At 36.2% G+C, this 22,416-nt stretch overlaps 1 protein-coding gene across 5 annotated transcripts in view; it reads right to left on the minus strand.

The window, feature by feature from the left end:
- Nucleotides 1-22,416, minus strand: part of TAFA2 (TAFA chemokine like family member 2) — a 507,397-nt gene that overhangs the window by 19,575 nt on the left and 465,406 nt on the right. For all 5 annotated transcript variants that reach the window (XR_010343004.1, XM_012444923.3, XM_012444924.3 and 2 more), the window contains exons 3-4: nt 21,150-21,302; nt 19,916-20,040 (exon numbers count right to left, since the gene is read on the minus strand). Coding sequence is in view for 4 of the 5 variants with exons in the window: in XM_012444923.3 (XP_012300346.1) it covers nt 19,916-20,040; nt 21,150-21,302 (278 nt within the window). In the remaining variant the exon portion in view is untranslated. The remainder of the gene's footprint in view (nt 1-19,915; nt 20,041-21,149; nt 21,303-22,416) is intronic.

Here is a 22,416-nt window from a genome sequence, read left to right on the forward strand (position 1 = left end):
TAGATATAGCACTGCACTAATTTCTTCAACTTTCCCATCATAAAGATGAGACAGGGAGATAATAATGTGAAAGACTGACCATAATATTATCAGTTATTATTGGAGTCCAGGGTCCTGAACTCTAAGAATCACATTAAAGTGATGGCATACACTCTTACCTTTGAGACAAAACAGTTGTTATAACAAGGAGGTCAAATAGGCTTGTTACAAAAATCTAGGTCTATTTTAAAACACTGCAATATTGGGATTTTATATTATTCAGCATTCTCTTCAGTTTACCAACTGAAGAGAAAATCTGTACATGGATGTTTATTCATAATTGTCAAAATGTGGAAGCGATCAAAACTTCCCAAACTAAATCTTTTAGTTTTTTCAATTATATTTTAAAGAAAATTTCTATTATAATGGAATTTTTCTAATTTTGTCTAAAATTGAAACATGAAAATTGCATAATTTTTCCAATTTCCCTTTTTTTCTTTTCTTTACCATGAGTAATTTAAAGTTGGCTAAAATGGAACGTTGTGCCCTACGCATACTGAATGTTTATTCACTAGTAATAATGATGATGAAGACAATGATGAATACAGATTTTGACAGAGTCAGGTGGGTAATACATATAACATGGTAGTTAAGAGCATGGGTTAAGAACATCATCCAGTCATGAGATTATCCTCACCTAGCTATAAATTAATTGTGTGCCCCTGTTATTTCACTAAAAAAAAAACTTAAGTTTCCTTCCCGTAACTGAAGACAATCTGTATCTTGTTACATTGCTAAGAAGGTTAAGCGTAATTATACCTCCAACAAAAATATAATAAACAGTAACTCTTAAACATTTTCAAAACATATTTTGAAATACGTATTTTTAAAATAAATTTATTTTCTTAAAATTATTATCATTTTATTCCTGCTACAAAATATGAAATCTAATTGTTTAATAAGTAAGGCAGTAAGCATGAATATATTTCTAGCTCTTTGATACTATGATTATACTTCACAAAGCTCTGCATTTTCTATGCGCAGCACAGGACAACCCTTGCTTTATTTTTGAGATTATACTAGAGCCAGGATAAATTATAAAGAATGTGTACTATGTACCTAACATGTCCTAAGAGCAAAAACTTACACATTGCAACATGTTTAGGTTAAAATGTACTGAGTTTCAAAAATCACTTAGGTTTTATTGGTTATTTCATGAATAGGAATTATTGGACTCTGCGAACTGCTAAATATCTATATACACTTTCTGCATCAGTTTCCACTTAGTGTTGTGTGATTTAGTAAGAACATTAATATTGTATCAGTAAATGGCAAAATGGGCAAGGGTGACTCCACATTCGATAAAAAATCCTTTCCTGCTGCAACAACCACTCTAGGCTAACCTCATCTAAAATTGCTACAAACAACTACAAAAACTTAAAATGAAAATGGAAAAAACAAAAACAAAAACCTAGCTCACAGACCCAGACTAACACTCCTCCCTCTCCAGTTAACAAAGCATTTTAATCATAAAGGATTTGTGCATGCACATAAGGCTATCTTTGAATTATACCAGTGGACATAGAAATACTAGTTGAATGAATGTCAATAATTATAATTGTCAGAAGAAAAAGAATTGCCTCCTTCACTTGGTAGCCATGATAAGTCCACAAGAGATGTTGCTGAAAACACAATGTCTGATGGCTATAAATACGGAAAAACATTTCCACTCTTGCAGCATATCCTGGGAAGAACACCTTTACAATTGAGTAGTCCAGTAGTCCCTACCTGGCCCACTTGGGGCCAGGTAGAGACTGTTCCCAAGCACTGAAATATATTCAGTACAGCTCTATGGTTTCTGTCTAAGATGAAATTTTATGGCTATTCTAAAAGAGACAGACCAACCTCCAATGAATTTGTGCTTTCTCTTTAAAGCCCTCGTTTAGGTATGAATAGAGACAGTAAAGGAAGTTTTGAGTTATATCCACATTAGTGTTTCTTTAACAAGACTGACTATGGTGGAATAATAATATTAATATTTGAGTTATGAGAAAATTGGCCCATTTTAATAGCCTATTAACAACTTGCTTGATTTATATGCATAAAGTTTTATACTTTATATACATATAGCCCTTATACTTGGCCAAAAATTGTTTTAAGTGTGTTATATATATTAACTGATTTAATCCATGTGAGAAATCTATGTGGCAGATATATTATTGTCATCATCTCACAGATGGGGAAACTGAGCAGTACAGATGTAAAGTAACTTTCCCAAGAACACCAGCTATTACACCGCATTTGGGATATGAACCCAAGTAATATGATTCCAGAGACTGGGTTCTTAATCATTATGCCATCTTTGAAGGCTTTCTCACTGAGGTAGATGGACGGATGGATAGATGCATACCCACCCACACACACATACATACATAGATACACAGATAGATATATAGATAGATGATAGTAGTTCCTGGCACTGTATCCATTGTGAATGAGTATAGCAAAGCCAATAGAATACTTAGAGTCATTCCAGAGTCTTCACCAATTTAAGATTTTTTTTCATGCAAAAGTCCTCGTAAATCAACATAAAATATCACTCCCCTCTCAAGGAATAAGACTTCCTTGGCTTACACATTAGAAAATAGCTAGGCATGGAGCTTCAGAATGTCTTTATGACTACAATTCTTAGCTCTGTTGTGTGATTTGAGAAAAATGAGATTTTTCCTCTGGTGTAATAACATTTTTCCTCATAAATATACAATCCTTTAGGCTTAAATAATTTAGGATGGCAAGTTTTTTTTAAATGACCTGCTTGTCTTATATATCTTTTCAAAGACTGCTCTTCCCAAACTAATCTGGTATCTCATAGATCCAATAAGAGGTATGTAGCCTGAAGAGGTAGATCCAAAAATATATTAGAACTTCCACTGTACACATTAATTAGAATGGCCAAAGCCCAGAATTCTAATACTAACGCTGGCAAAGACGTTGAACAACAGGAACTCTCATTTATTGCTGGTGGGAATGCAAAATGGTACAGCCCCTCTGAAAGGCAGTTTGGCAGTTTCTAAAATATTAAACATACTCTTGCCATACGATTCAGCAACCATGCTCCTTGGCATTTGTGCAAAGGAAGTGAAAACGTACATCTTCATGAAAATCTGTACATGGATGTTTATTCATAATTTTCAAAATGTGGAAGTGATCAAAATGTCATATAGTAAATGAAGGGATAAACTGTGATAGCTCCAGGTGACAGAATATTACTCAAGCTAAAAATATATGAGCTATCAAGGCTTGAAAAGACACAGAGGACATGTAAATACTAGGTGGGGGGGAAGCCCAATCTGAAAAGACATATAGCATGATTGCAACTATATAATACCTAAAAAGAGAAAACTGCAGATAAGTAAAAAGATCAGTGGTTGCCAGGGGTTAGGAGGGAAAGAGAAATAAATAGAGCACAGGCGATTTTTAGGGCAGTGAAAACAGTCTGTATGATACTGTAATAGTGGATACATGTCATTGTGTATTTGTCTAAACGCATAGAATGTACAAAACCAAGAGTGAACCCTAATGTAAACTACTGACTTTGGATAATAATGGTCAATTTTGTAACAAATGAACTACTCTGGTGGGAATGTTAATAACAGAGATTGTGCATGTGTGGGTAGGAGTCATATGGGAAATTACTATGTACTCTCCATTTTGCTTTTAACTTAAAACTGCTTGCTATGGTTTGAATCTGTCCTTGCTAAAATTCAGGTGTTGCCAATGTTATAGCACTAAGAGGTGGCACCTTTAAGGAGTGACTAGGTCATGAGGGCTCCTCCCGCATAAATGGGATTAAATACCTTATAAAGAGGCTTCACACCACATTTGGCTCCCTTGCCCTTCCACCTTCTGCCACGTGATGACACAGTATTCCTCCCCTCCAAAGGGACCATTGTGGAAGTAGACGGCAGCCCTCACCAGACAATAACCTGCCATCGCCATGACCTTGGACTTCCCAGACTCTAGAACCGAGAGAAGTAAATTTCTCTTCTTTATAAATTATCCAGTTTGTGGTATTTTGTTACAGCAGTACAAACAGACTACTGCTCTAAAAGATGTCTTTAAAAAAAACTTCCACTGTACAGGAGTCAAGAAAATATGTAATCTGGGCATTTTCATTCAGCATAAAGACTGTGACTATATAAATGTATAGAGCCACACACACACACACACACACACACACACAGAGAGAGAGAGAGAGAGAGAGAGAGAGAGAGAGAAAGGAGATTGACTCATGGTAAGGAATTTGCTCATGCAATAATAGATGCTTGGGGAGTCCAAAACTTGCTGGAAGAAGGCCAGCAGCCTGAAGATTCAGGAAGGAGTTACAGTTAACATCCAAAAGAAGTCTGCTGGATAATCCCCTCTTGTTCAAGGGAGGCCATCCCTTTGTTATTCCCATCCTTAAATAATTGAGGCTCACCTACATTATTGAGAGTATTCTGCTTCACTCAAAGTACACCAACTTAAACATATATCTCATCCAGAAGTAGCCTCATAGAAACATCCAGAATAATGTTTGATCAAATATCTAGGCACTGTGGCCCAGCAAAGTTGACACATATGCTTAACCATCATACTTGGCTTTCTGACTTCCCAAATACTTTATTCCAGGTGAATAAACAAAACCATTTGATGACTGAGCAACAAAATACTTCTTGAACTTCTTTCTAGTGAAGTTTGAAAACAACACTCTCTTGCTGTGACCATCTCTCCTGTAAAACCTATGAAAAGTAGCTGGCACAGTAGCACTAATATCCCAGCTATCCCTTAGCAAATTTTACCCAGTGCTACTCTGGAAGAGCCAAGTATACTATGTACGCACTCATTATGGGATAGAATTGGTGCACATTTGTAGGGACTAGGCTGAGAAAACCACAGTGCATCAGAAATGGGAGGATGATACTAGGTTTATAAGGCCTTGTGGGACCTTGACAAGTTGGGTAGACTTAACATTGCAGATTAACCTCAAATGGCCATGCTGGGTGAAATGGAGAATGAAAAATTACCTGATAAACCCTGACAATGTCTCCATCTGTCACTAATTTCAGTAACCTCAGAAAGGCTGAACACTTAGTGAGACATCATCAGTACTACTGAAAATAATTCTATTATGATCTATAGACATTTTTAGTCAAATTATATGAACAATTTTGTTTCATGTTATGAATATTTATCTTTACCTTCCATGACATAGTGATGTGAGACAGTTTTACTGCACAGGATGTCCTTAGGCAATTGCATAGGTACAATGTGAATTATTTTAAAGTTACCATTAACAGCTTTTATCATGAACTTTATTCATAAGAGAAATCCTTACAATCCATCTAAGAAATCCTCAAATTTATAATCTGGAGGCAGATGGTTCACAACTATATTATATATGCAGGAGTGCTCTCAACAAGTTGATTTCATTTGTGAAATTTAATCTCAAACAATTCTGACCAGACATTTGCCTTCAATAATCTCACAAATCGATCATATGTTGTAATTGAAGTTGGGGGCTGAGATTTCTAATTATGATACTTGTTTAGATTCTTCTGTTAGCCAATGTGTCTGAGAATATACTATTTGATTTCTTTCAAGATAGAATAAAAGATTCTCAGTATATGAATCCTAGAAACAGCCTGACCAAATCAACTCTCCTCACAATTACTCAAACAGCCTTTTCAAATATAGGGTATTTTAAAGTTGCAAAGCAAAGACTGGATTCAATTATTTCCAAGCATTCTTTGAACATAAATTTACACTGCCTGATATTACCTAGTTTCTCTCTCTCTCTGTGTCTCTTTCTCTTATCATCCTCCTTCCTGCCCTCACCAGTTTTCTTTCAACAGGACCAAGAAGAGAACAGAAAACTCAATATAAGTGTAAAATAAGTTTGTCACCAGAAGAGAATAAGAAATAAAAGATAAAAATAAAATAGCCAATGGTAAGCAGAACCTCAACAAAAGAATCCTTTAATGACTTGATGCTAATCCTTCCATAAATCATGGGTAGCCAACATCACTACTTAACAGGAAAAAAATGCCATAATACTGAACCACGAGAGCAAAGCAGATATTCAACAGCTAAATAACTCATTTTAAACAAGTTCAATATTAAACACCATAATAAAAGGAATTCTATGGCTTAGTATAAACTATATGTGTTTGTTTTTTGTTTTAATTTAGCAATTTGAGTTTTATATCTTAGATCACATTTCAACAGAATGACTGATTTTGCTATAACTAATATATGTTATTTCAAAATTTTTAAAGTCTTTTATAAGCTTAAAACATTAAAAATATGTGTAATGGTATAAGGTTTCCATATTCTTATTTGCTGCTGAGAATCTTGAATTATTTTCAATTTAGAGTTATTACTGTAGCCCCAATTTTTTATATGCAAATTCTCTCCCTCCCATCTCTCCTCTCTCTACTGTCTCTGTGTATATGTATGTATATGCCTCCATCTCTCTTTTTCATGCGTGTATATACATATACATTTGCATACATGTACACACACATTATATATGTATATAAACATAGTCTAGCTGAGAAAGCATTTTATTGGATTTTTGTTCTATTATGATAGTACCATATAGATATAAAGGCAGGAAAAAAATTCAGTTCAATCTTGACATCATGGAACATAATATTTAGATTCTGTTAGATTGTGTTTAGTCGCTATATACTAAGGAGACAAATTATAAGTAAATTGCCCTTGAATGGCATCACAATCTGGTATCCTTAAGTGTAAGAATATTAAACTGCCAATGTGCTTCTGTGGCACTTAAACAAACTTCTGTCCTACCACTTCTGTACATGACAATGATTTACTGACTTCTATCCAATTGACTGTGAATTCTTGGACAGCAAAGAGTCATAATTTTTTTAAAAACCTGAATCCCCAAAGTCTAGCACAATATCTGGCACATAACCACATACCATACATTCAATTTGTCTTCACAGAGTGAATGAATGAATGAAAAGATAAGCTTCCTTTAAACAGAGTTTGTTAATTCTGCTAGAGAGATTGATATTTATTCTTTTAGACAGATTCTCACTCTGTCACCCAGGCTGGAGTGCAGTGGTGCAATCTCAGCTCCTTGCAACCTCCACCCCCTGAGTTCAAGCAATTCTCATGCCTCAGCCTCCCAAGGCTGGGACTGCAGGTATGCCACTACGCCTGGCTAATTTTTGTATTTTTAGTAGATACTGGGTTTCACCATGTTGGCCCAGCTGGTCTCAAACTCCTGGCCTCAAGAGATCCATCTGCTTCAGCCTCCCAAAGTGCTGGGATTACAGGCATGAGCCACCACACCTGGCCCATATTTATTCTTATTTTTAAAGTACTTCGAACAGTGCATTTGTTTTAAATGGATGTATATACTACAGTGTTTACAATGTTTTACCAGTGACATCATCCAACTAGTAGGCAAGTTTTAGTATTATAATAAAACAAATAATGTTCATCTACTGGACAAGAACTCAGTATTTCATACAAATCCCACATTCAGACAGAGACTTAAAGCACATAACTGCTTATTTTAGGATGCAGTTATTACCTGTCTGCAGTTGCCATATCCTTGCATCAATTGAAAGCCTTGGATCCCTGGAACTCTCTACTTCATTCTCCCAGACTCTGGTCTTTCTTGGTTTTCTCTCTATATCTCTGTCCACACTTTTTGTTCCTTACAGGCACCTTCTTCCACATTAGTTGCTAAATGTCTTTGATAACCTTCTTTTTCTATGTACTCCTTTTGAGAGAGTTTTTTTAATTAATTATTTCAATACCATCTAGGGAATAATAATTTCCAGATTTCTCTCTTGACCTCTAGGCCTAATATCAAATTATTCTTCAGCTATCTCTACCTCATCATCTCAATAGCAATTACTATTGCAAAAATAAGTCAAGCCAGAAATACGTGATAAATACATGAGTCTGGAATTTTTCCTTTCATTCACTTTTTATATTCAATTAATTACCAAACCCTATCAATTCCCTGCCCTCTGCAACCACACTACCATCACCTCCCTTTCTTACTTCAGGCCCATTACCCCATACCTCCCTCAATTCTATTGACCCACTGCAGACAGATAGACATTTTGAAGTATAAATCAGACCCTTCTCTTCTAATGATTTACCACTGCAGAGAATAAAATCCAAATCTTTTAACATGGTATTTAAACACCCATCATCATACAAATTCAGCCTGCCATGATTCCCCACACAAGGATTCCTCATTACATACTTCTCCTCACACACATTGTTACCCCATGAAATGGTTTCAATTTCATGAGTAAGACATGATCTTCTATTCTCTCATGTTTTCATATAAGCTGTTTTTTGTTTTAATAGATTGACCTAGACAACTCTGTGAATTTCTGTTCATCTCTTAAAAGTCACAAATATATATCATCCTAAAATGAAGAACTTACCCCCTTTTTTTTTAAATTGTACTTTAGGTTCTGGGGTACATGTGCAGATCATGCAGGATTGTTGCATAGGTACATACATGGAAAGGTGGTTTGCTGCCTTCATCCCCCCGTCACCTATATCTGGTATTTCTTCCCTCATTACCCCTCCCCACCCTCCCCACCCCCCACTGTCCCTCTCCTAGCCCCCACCCACTGGCTGCAGTATGTGATGCTCCCCTCCCTGTGTGCATGTGTTCTAATTGTTCAACAGTTGCCTATGAGTGATAACATGTGGGGTTTGGTTTTCTTTTTTTTTTTTTTTTCTATTATTGCATTTTAGGTTTTGGGGTACATGTGAAAAACATGCAAAATTGTTGCATAGGTGCATTCATGGCAGTGTGATTTGCTGCCTCCCTCCCCCTCACCCATATCTGGCATTTCTCCAAATCAAAACTACATTAAGATACCATCTCACGCCAGTTAGAATGGCGATCATTAAAAAATCTGGAGAAAATAGACGCTGGAGAGGATGTGGAGAAATAGGAACACTTTTACACTGTTGGTGGGAGTGTAAATTAGTTCAACCACTGTGGAAAACAGTGTGGCGATTCCTCAAGGACCTAGAAATAGAAATTCCATTTGACCCAGCAATCCCATTACTGGGCATATATCCAAAGGATTATAAATCGTTCTACTATAAGGACACATGCACACGAATGTTCATTGCAGCACAGTTTACAATAGCAAAGACCTGGAACCAACCCAAATGCCCATCGATGATAGACTGGACAGGAAAAATGTGGCACATATACACCATGGAATATTATGCAGCCATTAAAAATGAGGAGTTCGCGTCCTTTGTAGGGACATGGATGAACCTGGAAACCATCATTCTCAGCAAACTGACACAAGAACACAAAACCAAACACCACATGTTCTCACTCATAGGAGGGTGTTGAACAAGGGGTTTGGTTTTCTGTTCTTGTGTCAGTTTGCTGAGAATGATGGTTTCCAGATTCATCCATGTCCCTATGAAGGACACTAACTTATCATTTTTTATAGCTGCATAATATTCCATGGTGTAGATGTGCCGTATTTTCTTTATACAGTGTATCATTGATGGGCATTTGGGTTGGTTCCAGGTCTTTGATATTGGTAACAGTGCCGCAATGAACATACGTGTACATGTGTCTTTATAACACAACAATTTATAATCCTTTGGGTACATACCCAGTAATGGGATTGCTGGGTCAAATGGAATTTCTATTTCTAGGTCCTTGAGGAATCACCACACCATCTTCCACAATGGTTGAACTAATTTACATTCCCACCAAGAGTGTAAAAGTGTTCCTATTTCTCCACATCCTCTCCAGCATCTGTTGTCTCCAGATTTTTTAATGATCACCATTCTAACTGGTGTGAGATAGTATCTCAATGTGGTTTTGATTTGCATTTGTCTAATGACCAGTGATGATGAGCAATTTTTCATATGTTTGTTGGCCTCATAGATGTCTTCTTTTGAAAAGTGTCTGTTCATATCCTTCGCCCACTTTGAATGGGTTTCTTTGCTTTTTTCTTGTAAATCTGTTTTAGTTCTTTGTAGATTCTGGATATTAGCTCTTAGTCAGATGGGTACGTTGCAAAAATTTTTTCTCATTCTGTTGGTTGCCGGTTCACTCTAATGATTGTTTATTTTGCTGTACAGAAGCTCTGGAGTTTAATTAGATCCCATTTGTCTATTTTGGCTTTTGTTGTGCAGCTGATTCAATGTCATCTAGAGTTGACACTGAGAAAGTTATTACTATAGGCTTAGTTGTATTCCTTGTAGTCACACAGAACAAAACTACATTTTTTTTCTTTCACATTCTATATTGTCAAATAATTTAAAGTATATTGCACCTATTGCTTTAATTCCCTGAGGTAAATACCTACAAAATCATTTACATTTGCCTCTTTTCTTCTAGCCCATTAAAAGTTGGTATCCAGGACTTTCTTGAGCACATCCAGTTGAGGTTTGGTCACTCTAGAGTAAAGCTCAATGCCACCCTTTATATTAGGTGCACTTCACAAACAACCCTCCACTACTCACAGGTGAATTGGCAAGTTTTGAACAGCCTGGAAGGGAGCTAGAAATCCTGAGCTTGTGGGAAAATTGTATTTTATTTCTCAGCTGCATCTTCACCCCACTCTCCAGAGTAAGAAAATAAAATTGGATCTGAAGTCATTGATTAAGAGACTTAAATTCCACAAAAAAAAATGTCTGATGGATATAGGATGGCAACAGCCATGGGAGAATGTACATAGGAAAGATTATCCATATTTTTTAATAGGAGGTTTGTCATCCTCAATAGGGAAAAAAAAGCACAGAAGCACCAGTAAGTATGACTTCTTGAACATACCTATTTTCCCCAAGTCGTATGAGGTGCCATTTTTCTTTTATTAAGGCATTTTAGTAACCAAAACCAGATAAAAGTGTTGTCTCTCCCAGGAATGCTTACCTTTAAACAAATATCTAGGTCTTAAACATTAGATATAAAGCCCTGACAGAATTTTATCTATCAGCCCTTAGGTAAGAGACAGAAATATTGCTCTCGCCAGTTAGTTCACAGAACAGAAGCCGTCGCCTAAAGATATACTTTGCAGTTGCAAATGAAATTCTATGGTGCTCAAACTAGTCCTATTACAATCTGTGAACATTCACAATTAACTCTGAGATTATAAGCACAATGTTCAGAGTAACTCTACAAATAAACACTGGGCTCAAATATTGCAGAAGCATCTACATCTTAGAAGAACTTAAAAGTACTCAAACATCACCTACTTCTCATTTCAATCACAAAAATACAGGCCCAAATTTGGAAATAGAGCCTGATGATATATTTTTGCATTATTTTTCAATAACTCTTTAAACAAATACCAAGGTAGGCACTCTTGGCCCTATTAACTTACATTTAATTAAGTAATCAGCTCTTAAATTTAAAATATCAGGTTTAAAATGTCACTTTTTTTGAGACAGAGTCTCACTCTGTTGCCTAGACTAGAGTTTTGTGGCACAATTATGGTTTATTATAGCCTCAACCTCCTGGGATCAGAAAATTCTCCTGCCTCAGCCTTCCAAGTAGCTGGGGATACAAGTGAATGCCACCACGTCTGCCTAATTTTGTTGTTGTTGTTGTTTTTTACAGACTGGGTCTTACTATGTTGCCCGTGTTGGTCTTTAACACCTGGCCTCAAGCAATCCTCCCACCTCAGCTTCCCAAAGTGCTGGAATTACAGTCATGAGCCACTGCATCTGGCCTAAAAATGTTACTTTTACTAATGCTACTTCCTGGACAACCAGCTCAGTGTCCTATCTACCTTGAACTTAATATCTAATTAAGGAAAAAGATTACCTTAATACATTAATCCATTTCTGTCCAAATCTCTTCAAAACTTAGTATTATTTTAGTGATTATATGCTTCCTAAGTGTTATGTTTCATATCTCTATATTAGAGTTTAAATATTATTTAATATAAATTTCACTTATTCAATTTCTGAATTTCTCATCACTGTAGTAAAAAAAAGTCTACCTACTCTTGTTAAGAAATATTAAATTTAAAGTGTTGTACCATACTTAGTTTTTAATTAAGTTGAATGGCCTAAATTTAGTGAATATTCATATAAAAAATAAAACATGCTTTTTCCACAGTTCACTCCATCTCACATAATGGCAAATCCCTCCGTTTGCTTAGGACAAAAGTTTAAATGCATTGTGATATTATTCATGTTGCCTTTCTAACTTTATTCCACTACTTGCCCTAGTTCACTTCACTCCAGCCACAAGCATCATTTCTACCCTCTGAATATGATTTGCTCAGCAAACCTCCCATCTGAGGTCCTTTTTACTTCTTCCTTCTGCCTGGTTAGCTTGTCCTCCATTTAGCCATGAAGTTTATCCCCTCACCACCAAGATTTCAATCAACTATGCAAACTCCCTTGCTCAGCAGCACTCCCCACTTCCTTTCCCTGCTTAATTTTCTTCTCATGCATCTATCATCATCCAACATACTATAGATTTACTTATTTTGTTTATTTTTTTGTATCCTCCCATGTGGTATGCAAAATCCCAAAGACATACTCCCGAGATTTTCATCCCTTGATTATTCAAACAAACACTAATCTAAGCATTGCTATAAAGAGATTGTGCAGATGTAATTATGGTTGCTAATTAGCTGATGTTAAAAGAGGGAGATTATCCTAGACTATCTAGGTAGAGAGCTGAGCCCCAATAAAGGGAGAGAAAGGCAAAAGAGTAAACCAGCGAAATGCCGTGGAAGAGGAAGAAAGGGAGAGACAGGGGAAAGGGAAGTCAAAGAGCTTCAAAGCATGAGACGGACTCAATATGCCATTGCTGGTTTGAGGTGAAGGAGAAAATATTATCAGAATAGCAGGCATCCTGAAGAAGCCCAGAGAGCCTCCTGATGATGGCTACCTTGGTGATAAGGTGTGGTTGTGTCCCCAACCAAAATCTCACCTGGAATTGTAATCCCCACGATCTCCGCCTGTCAAGGTCACGGTAACTGAGTCATTACGGTGATCTCCCCCATGCTGTTCTTAGGATAGTGAGTGAGCCTCATGAGATCTGATGGGTTTTTTTGGTAGTTGTTGGTTTTTTTTTGTTTGTTTTTTTGTTTTGTTTTGTTTTTCAGATGGAGTTTCACTCTTGGTCCCCAGGCTGGAGTGTAATAGCACATTCTTGGCTCACTGCAACCTCTGCCTCCCAAATTCAAGCAATTCTCCTGCCTCAGCCTCCCAAGTACCTGGGATAACAGGCATGTGCCACCATGCTGGGCTAATTTTTTTTTTTTAATTTAGTAGGGATGGGGTTTCACCATGTTAGTCAGGCTGGTCTCAAACTCCTGACCTTAGGTGATCCACCTGCATGGATCTCCCAAAGTGCTGGGATCACAGAAGTACACCATCTCACCCAGCCTGATCTGATGGTTTTATAAGCATCTGGCATTTCTCTTGCTTGCACTCACTCCATCCTGCCACCTTGTGAAGAAGGTGCCTGCTTCTTCTTTGCCTTCTCCCATGACTGTAGGTTTCCTGAGGCCTCCCCAGCAATGTGGAACTGTGAGTCAATTAAACTTCCTTCCTTTATAAATTATCCAGTCTTGGGTATTTCTTCATAGCAGTATGAGAACAAACTAATACACAAAGAAACAGTCACCTCAGTCCTACATTTACAAAGAACCAAATTCTTACCATAACCTGAATGAGCTTGGAAGTGAATTCTCCCCAAAGCATCCAGAAAGAAACACAGCCCTGTTGTGAAAAGGTAAAACACATCCCTTAATTTTAGTTTTTTTTATTTTTAAACACACCCAGAGCACAGATCCACCTGAGCCACATTGTGCCCAGACATGTGACCTACAGATAATTACTGAATATTGTATTAAGTTGCTAAATTTGTGGTAATTTGCTATGGCAGCAATAAAAAAATGAATGTGCCCTATTAGAATATAGGCCTGATGAAGGCAGGGATTCTCATCCAGTTTGTTTTATTTTTTTTCAGTGCTCTGACCAGAACTTAGAATAGAATCTGACAATCGAAGGCAATAAAGACTTTTTGAATAGGTGAATATATGTAGCATACATATTCTTTCTCACAAAATCTGTATTTTACAAAGCCTTATGAAATTTTCAGCCCAAAAATGTTACATAAAAATATTTAAAATTAAAATGTGAAAGGTATGTTGTTTTGAAAGCTCTTCATTCAGTAGTTTGTATCTCTACAAGTTAGCAGCAGCTATCAGTTTTGTGGATCAGACATAGGAAACAGTCAAATACCACTTCCCAAAGCAGTGTTCTTCAATCTATAGGTTGCAACACACAAGCAGGTGATAAAAGCAACTTATGGGGTTGAGATGGAAGGAAGGAAGGAAGGAAGGAAGGAAGGAAGGAAGGAAGGAAGGAAGGAAGGAAGGAGGGAAGGAGGGAAGGAGGGAAGGAGGGAAGGAGGAAGCGGTGGGGGAGGGAAGGTGGGAAGGTGGGAAGGAGGGAGGGTCGGTCAAAACACCATAATGCAACTTTAATTTTAGTGTGGCATGTATGAGTGTGCATATGCATGTTATGTGTGTGGTAGATCACTATGTAAAATGTATTTCTTACTGTGAGTTCCATCAAAACAATTAGAAAAACCCTAAAGGTCATGACAGTCTGTGCTGTGGACCAGAATGTAATTTAGGGCCTGACTGGAAGTGAGATGAAGACAAATGAATGGGGATGTGCCTGTTAAGAAGAGCTGATCAGGAAAGAACCACACTACTCTAAACCCGTACTTAAATTTACAAGGCAGAGAAAGTATTGAAGAATGTATACAAATTTCACCACCTTAAGGGAAGGAAATGAACTTTTTCCCTCTTGCTGTGTACATCATTTCCCTGGGTCTGAATTAGCACCCCTGGACACTGCTCAGATCCACCAGCCCAGCAGAGTCACTGATCTTTGGTGTGAAATCCAGTAGCATGTGGAAGAGTACAGCATGAGGCTTTAATCAGCAAACCATCCCAAGATGCTATTTCTTTTCTTCCTTATGGTTAAAGGATTAAAAACCCAATACCCATCTATCTTCTGAGATTAGCCAGTTATTACTATCATATAAATGTAGCTGGAAAGGAAGTTAGAAATGTTCTTGGCACATGGAACCAAAGAATAAACCTTGGTTAGAGAAACTTGAAATTGAATCTAGCTCAATATCTCATTCTTATGCTATTCTATTATTGTTACAATATTACTTTTAACTTATATTTACATCATGGATTCCAACCTTCATTGTTAATAGACTGCATATGGGTAAAGAAAAGAATAATGCGGCTGGGTGTGGTGGCTCACGCTTGTAATCTCAGCACTTTGGGAGTCCGATGTGGACAGATCACTTGAGGCCAGGAATTAGAGACCAGCCTGGCCAACATAGCAAAGCCCCATCTCTACTAAAAATACAAAAAATAAATAAATAAAAGATAGCTGATGTGGTAATGCATGCCTGTAATCCTAGCTACTTGGTAGGCTAAGGCATGAGAACTGCTTGAACCCAGGAGGCAGAGGTTGCAGTAAGCTAAGATCGTGCCACTGCACTCCAGCCTCAGCAACAAAGTAAGACTCTGTTCCAAAACAAGAAGAAAAAAAGAAAAGAATAATGCGATTGCACACCACTCATTCCTCCATTCAATGGCATACTCCTTGTGGGCTGGGATCAAGTCATACATCTCTATATTCTCTTTAATGTCTACTATGGTTGGGTAAATTGAGTAAGATAATACCTGCAATGCACTCAGCAGAGTGCCCAGAATACAGTAAGAGTTAAGCAATGTTCCTATATTTGCTTTTGTTTTGATTGTAATATGAGTACTACTGGCATAGAATGTTATGTATAGGAAATTCTTAATATCTTTTGATTTTCATTGCATTACCCAACAAAATAAAATCATTGCATACCTTTAAAATCAATTTATATTTGAAAGAACAGTTAAAAATTACAGAGATCTTATCTGCTTAAGCCACTTTAAATAAGTGCACAAAGTGAAAGAATTTCAATTAGTTAAAAATCAGCCAGAAAATGTCTTCTTAGGCATATGAAAAGTCAATGCACCTGGGATATATGATTCATAAAGGTAATCTTTCTAGCAACAATGTAAAGTCATGTATAATATGAAATTAAGCTCATTTTTCCTTAGGTAAGAATCAGCATTAAAAACTGCAGTGACTACTATATTTCGGACCTTGATGTCTATACCAGTGGGCAAGGACTGTAAATTCTAAAAACAGAATATTACTTCCTTTAGATCTTCCACAAAGAAAAAATATCAAAACATACACACACACACACACACACACACACACACACACACACACACACACACAGAATCACAGTCTGTTTTTTCTGATGATTTCAACCATGTTGAAGATTTTCTTTTCTCCTATCTTACAAGCTCTACAGCACCTTGCCCCTCTGTTACTTTTGTGTTGTATAATTAGCATATAATTATGTGCTCTTTCACACTGGAAAGACTATTCTTTTATTAATGACTCTTTGCAAAGTTCTTTATTATTTATCTTTGAAAGCGAGTTTGAAATAAAAAGGTTTGTACAACTTTTCCTTTCTTTCTGTTGAACTGAGGAGATCTTAAAAGTAACACAAGAGATGGTTATAGATGTCACAGAAGGCATAAGTTTTCCACTTTTAGACTGAGAAGGGGGGTTGGGAAACAACTGTTGCATCTTCCACTCATTCCAAATTAAATGCTTGGGTGTGTAAAGAACATATATGCAACAAAACACTGAAGTTCCAAAAATGACTCCCTGTTTTTTACCTTTTGCCCCTGTTAGCACCAATAGGAAATGGGTCAGAACCAAAAAGCTTCCAGAATCCAATACAAAAACAAAAGAAGACTACAATTTACATTTGTAGTAACTACAATATAGGTTGCAAATTAGTCTTAAATGGTGAAATCACCCAGACCCTGATTTGTAGTCAATTCGGGGAAGTTGCCACTCATCTTTGCTGAGGCCGTGTAAGGCTTACTGCTGTTTCTGGCTGACTGCTATTTATCTAACAGGCTTACCCAAGCACTCCAGATTGGCTATGGGCCATTATAATGGAGAGTGTACATTATTGCAAATTTTAATTATTTCTCAAGCCATTTTGCTTGCAGTGATAATCCCATAAGAGCAACATATCTTGCATAAGAAAAGCAAATAGCTTTTGGCTAAGACAGCTCTTGAGTTATTTTGTAACTTGTTCCTACACAACTTCTGGGCTTTCCATTTGTGGCTGTGACCTGCCAAATCAGGAGTTCAGTGGCTTTTCAGCTCATGGTGATCACAACCATCTTATTAAAAACAGGCATATGGACAGTAATACCAATGATTAAAATAATGACTCAAATTTGTTTTCAAAAATAGTGCTATTTATGCATGGTGAAAACACTTCCACTATCTAGCTCTATTCAACATTTCCTCTATCCAGCACTTCCACTGTGGGCAAAGTAACACAAGCCTAGAGCTATTTTAAGAATTTTTCTTGTCTCCTCTACTTTTTGCACTATTTCAGTGGAAATGGCCAAGCAATCATAGCCTAATGACCTTGAACACTTTTTGCTTCATTTGTGGCATCAGGGAAATTTGCCCCAATTGTTTTGTGAGCCAAACTTAATTGCACATTTTAGCCTTTCCATTTAGAACACCATGGTGTTCCTTTGGTTGAAAGTGTCTAAGTAGCTCCATTTTTACAAGCAACATTTTTCTTGTGAAGGAAAAAAAGGGTAAGAATTTACTTTGATTGTACTCAAGAAGCTCCTTCTTTCAAGTCTTTCTCCTCTTATATACAACGATTTTTTCTTTTCCAAATGGGAATCACAGACTCTTAGAACTGGAGGGGATCTTAAAATTAACTAAATCTAAACACCTACTATTGCATGAGTACCCTCTCTAATGTCTTAAATAAGGTCCTCCATTACCAGCTATTCTTTGGGGCAAAAGAGATGAAAGAAAAATAGAAAATGTTATCCTCGATACAAAGGATAATGTCTTTTAACTATAATTCCCTATTGATGAGTTCTCAGTCTCTCATCCACCTTGTTTCATTACATTAGGAAGAATTTGTGAAGCACACATTCAATTTTAAGTTTGGGTCATTGAGAATATGGTCAACAGGCCAAAAGGGAGTGAAACAGCACTTCTAAAAAGTTTTTTCTATGAGAATTTAGATTGCATGATCTTGACCTTTTCAATTCAATGATTCAGAAAGTTAGAGATATTTTTAAAGGTCAACCTCATAAGAAAAGAATTATAGGAAACTTTTACCACTATCGTTTAAGAATAAGTTAAATTATTAGTACAAACTACAGGTTAAAAGATTAGGTTTTGCAATGGAACTATGTGTTTTGAAACCTGGCTTCCTAATTAATTAGCTGTATGTTCTTGGGAAGTTATTTAACTTTTGGAAGTTTTGATTTACTCATCTGTAAAGGGAGATAATAATATTATCTTCTTCACTGGGCTATTAGGAAGATTAAATGAGCTAATTCATGTAAAGCATTTTGTTCAGTGTATGGCATATGTTTTAAGTATACATTAAATTATAGTTTCCCCTTGTTCACTGAAGTAATGAAAACAAAGAATTTGGTTGTCAAGAGCTCACAATTTTAAAAATATGTTTCAGAATCTTTGGACTGAGAATTATTAGTGCTAGGGAAAATATTTTCATGGTATAAATAGCTTATAAGGAAAATTTACATTGCCAGAATGTTTTTAACAAATTAATATGAATTATGTGCTAACTCACTGATTAATACAATTATCCTAACTAATTGATTGTGCATTCCATGGGTTTTGGAAAGGACTGACAAGAGCTGACAGGTTAAAGTCAAAAACAATTTCATGAAATATGTTTTTATTCATGCCATTTGAAACTTAGTCACTTCTGTGTACGTCTGATCAGTCAACGCGTTAAATACATTATTTGGCAGACTAAATTATATATGTAAAATAAGCCTCTTGTATATGTCCAGACAAGGTTTAAAAGACCCTAAACAGATACTAAACAAGGTTTAAAAGACCCTAAACAGATACTAAACAGTATCCTAAACAAGGATACCGCTCTATCAAGTAGTATTGTAAATTAGGCAGTCTCTAGTTTCATGTTACTTTTTATAAAACATCAATTTATACCATTATTCTGTTCTATTCCTCAAATATTCAACTCTAATTAATAGTATGTTTTCCTAAAAGCAAAAAAAAACAAAACAAAACCTTCATTTGCTAATTCTATAAAGAAAAGAATTCAAATTCTGCGAGTCTGGAATACCCGTGTGGCTAATTAGGAAATGAAAGAAGAAAGCTATTTTTCAGTTCTTTCCCATCACCCAGAGGTCAGTAATTGCAAAGCAGAAATATATCAGTGTCTTAAGAGTATTCTTTTTGTATTTGTCCTGAGAATTTGAGACCCTCTGTAGCCCATTAAAATAATGGTAAACCTTAACCATTAGAAAACTATTTAATGATTCAGAAATGAGGGAGATCAAAATAACTACTTTCATAAAACTAAAAGAACCTCAGTTAGAAAATTGTTTTAAAAGTAATACATAACGTAATTTTTTCAGAATTGATTTAAATTACTATACACTAGGAAAATAAAGGATTGGGATCACCCTCTCAGAATTTAACATGCATCCTCAGCGGGGAAAGGAGGTTCAGTATTTTATGAAGGAACAGTGTTTACTTATCAGATAATATGACAGTTGATGGAAGAGGTTGTTCTGAGTGAAATAAAAATGTTTTATGAAAAAATGAACTAAGAAAAAAATGGGAAAAACATATCTTGCAAAACGATACTCTTTCGTTCTACAACCACCACTTAAATTGGTTACTGCGCATGCTCCATTTGCTATTAATTTAGAGACATTCTGTTTTCCCAAGCTGTTTGTCCACTTACCCTAGTTGTTTTGACTTTATTCCCAGAGGAACAGCTCCATCCTTTCCGATCTGGAAGAACTTTACATTCCTCTCCCTCTAGACATGGTTGCATATGGCACCACCATTTCTGTTCCACTATTGAAGCTACAAGAGAGAAAAAGATTGACTCAATGTTTTCTGCTTGGGACTATTAGTTCTCTTGTGCACATTTAAAGAGGAACAAAATCCACTGATTGTTCCCACCAGTGGGAATACTGCTATTTAAGGTATGCCTCTCTTTTTGTTCAAAAGGATCAAACCTTTCAAGATTGTCTAAAATAATTTTCTTTTAAAAAAAATTTTTATTATAATCAGAATTCTTAACATGAGATCTATCCTCTTAATAAAACTTTAAGTGTAGAATACAGTATGGTTAACTATGCGCACAATATTGCAGGATTTTTCATGTGAAAATAGGCTTCATGAAAGCTAACATATTAAAAATGAACTATGCAAATGTATGTATGCACCAAGTTATATAAACATATAAGAAAAGGCACCTGTGACCAGTTTTGAGTCAACATTTTATAATCAATATAATACTCCCATGAGTAAGCTGATTATCAGGTGGGTGTTTATCAGAGTTATCATAATTTTTTAATTGTGTGCTATAACCTCATTACAAACAATATATCATAGTAACATAAGCACTTAACAAATTACTATATATAGTAATATTAAATAAGTGCATATAAAGATTTGTGTCCTACTATAATTGGTGAACCCTCAAAACAAAGAATTAATGTTATTGTATCATCATAAAAGTTGATATTTTATGTGAATTCTATCCACAACTAAATATTCAGTCATATATATGGTGCCAATTTTTTTAATTCTTAAGAACATCCATGAGTTTAAGAACCCATAATATTAAATCATCCATTTTCATCTTTCCTTTTCCAATTAATTTACACGTACTCCACCTCCCACCATCCACCAGGAAATCAACATTTCATGGTAACAAAATAAGAAGCACATTAATTTAATGGAACCTCATTATACTGCCGTTTGTAACAGAACTGCATAATATTTTAGACCTCCTTCCAAAGGATTTTAGATTTCAAAATGCCACCCAAATATTCCAGTTTCAACTTATTATACTATTTATAATACATTCACTCAGGAATGACCCCCATTGAGAGCATTATAGTGGGGTTCCAGTTCTAAGCCATCCTTGGCTGTGCCATCACACTAAGAAATGGAAGAAGTCCCACCATCCACACATGATGGAGCAGCTCGTGTGGTGCCTGCCACCTGCCCCGGGAAGCAGGAGCACTTGACTGTTTGTGACCGTTCTTCTATCTTGTTCTTATTACAGCATCTGTGGAGTGCCACCACCTCACAAGTTCCCGTTTTAACATGGTGAGCTGCACAAACAAAAACAAAAGATAAGAGAACATTGAGAAAGCTTTGGACACTTCCCCCTACCCTTCTTTTTAATTAGCAGTACATTAAACATAGCTCTATAAGGGGTCCGCCATGCATGAAACGAGAAATATAATGATGCTAACTCCATAATGCAGATTTGATTTCTTTTCTAAATGTGGTAGGAACATATATGTCAGTAAATGCTTGGTAAAGCAGGAACAATTACTGACTAGATTAGAATGAGCTGATATACGGGCAATATGGGCTGCCATCAAAAACATATTTATTTGCATATGACTTTTCAATGCCTTTCTGTTCAATGTGTTAATCAAAATACAATAAACCTCTGGCCCAGGTACCCTGCAATGGGACTGAGACCAGCCCTGTTCTCAAAGCAGGTGATTGCTGGTAAAGCTTATGTTCTTCTAAGGGAGAGCATGAGGACCAAGCAGGAAGGGGAGGCAGAGGGTGGGCACCCACATCCTCAGTATTCTTCTGCTCAATTTCCCAGAAAATGAACAAATCAGTGATTCTTGAAATTGCCACCATTTTTCTGGAAGATCTAGCCAGTCCCAGAACCCAAAGTCATTCCTTTCAATTTTGCCTGAGAGGGCAACTGCCACCAAATGGAACCATGAACTTGGATGAATTCATATCTGGCAGCCAATTGCCCGTAAACCCAGTCCAATAGGCTGTCAGGCTTCCTTACTCATTTTGTCAACCTTGAATAAGGCTACTGAGTGTATTGGGTTAATTAAAATTTTGGACCTCACTCACTATATTATGATAAGATTCTATTTATCTTCATTATTTTTTTTCAGTATTTCTTCTTCAAAATATTAATCCTACTGGGAAATGATAAAATACAACTTTTGCCTGCTAAAATTAAAAACAGCTTAAATCAAACATTTGTTAAAAGATTATGCTTTCAGTAATTTGAAAATTGTCATTGTTATAAAAACAGAAATTAAAATGGAAAAGCAGGAGATCTTAAGTTGTTTAATGGCATAAACATACGGAGACCCATTGCAAATGAGATCAGCACATCATGCATTTATATTAATCTTCCCATTTGAGATGAGTGAAACCAAATGTGCAATAACTCAGGCTAAG

Source organism: Aotus nancymaae, unplaced genomic scaffold, assembly GCF_030222135.1.
Source record: "Aotus nancymaae isolate 86718 unplaced genomic scaffold, 86718_ANA_hifiasm-v0.15.2.pri h1tg000016l, whole genome shotgun sequence".
Taxonomy (NCBI): domain Eukaryota; kingdom Metazoa; phylum Chordata; class Mammalia; order Primates; family Aotidae; genus Aotus; species Aotus nancymaae.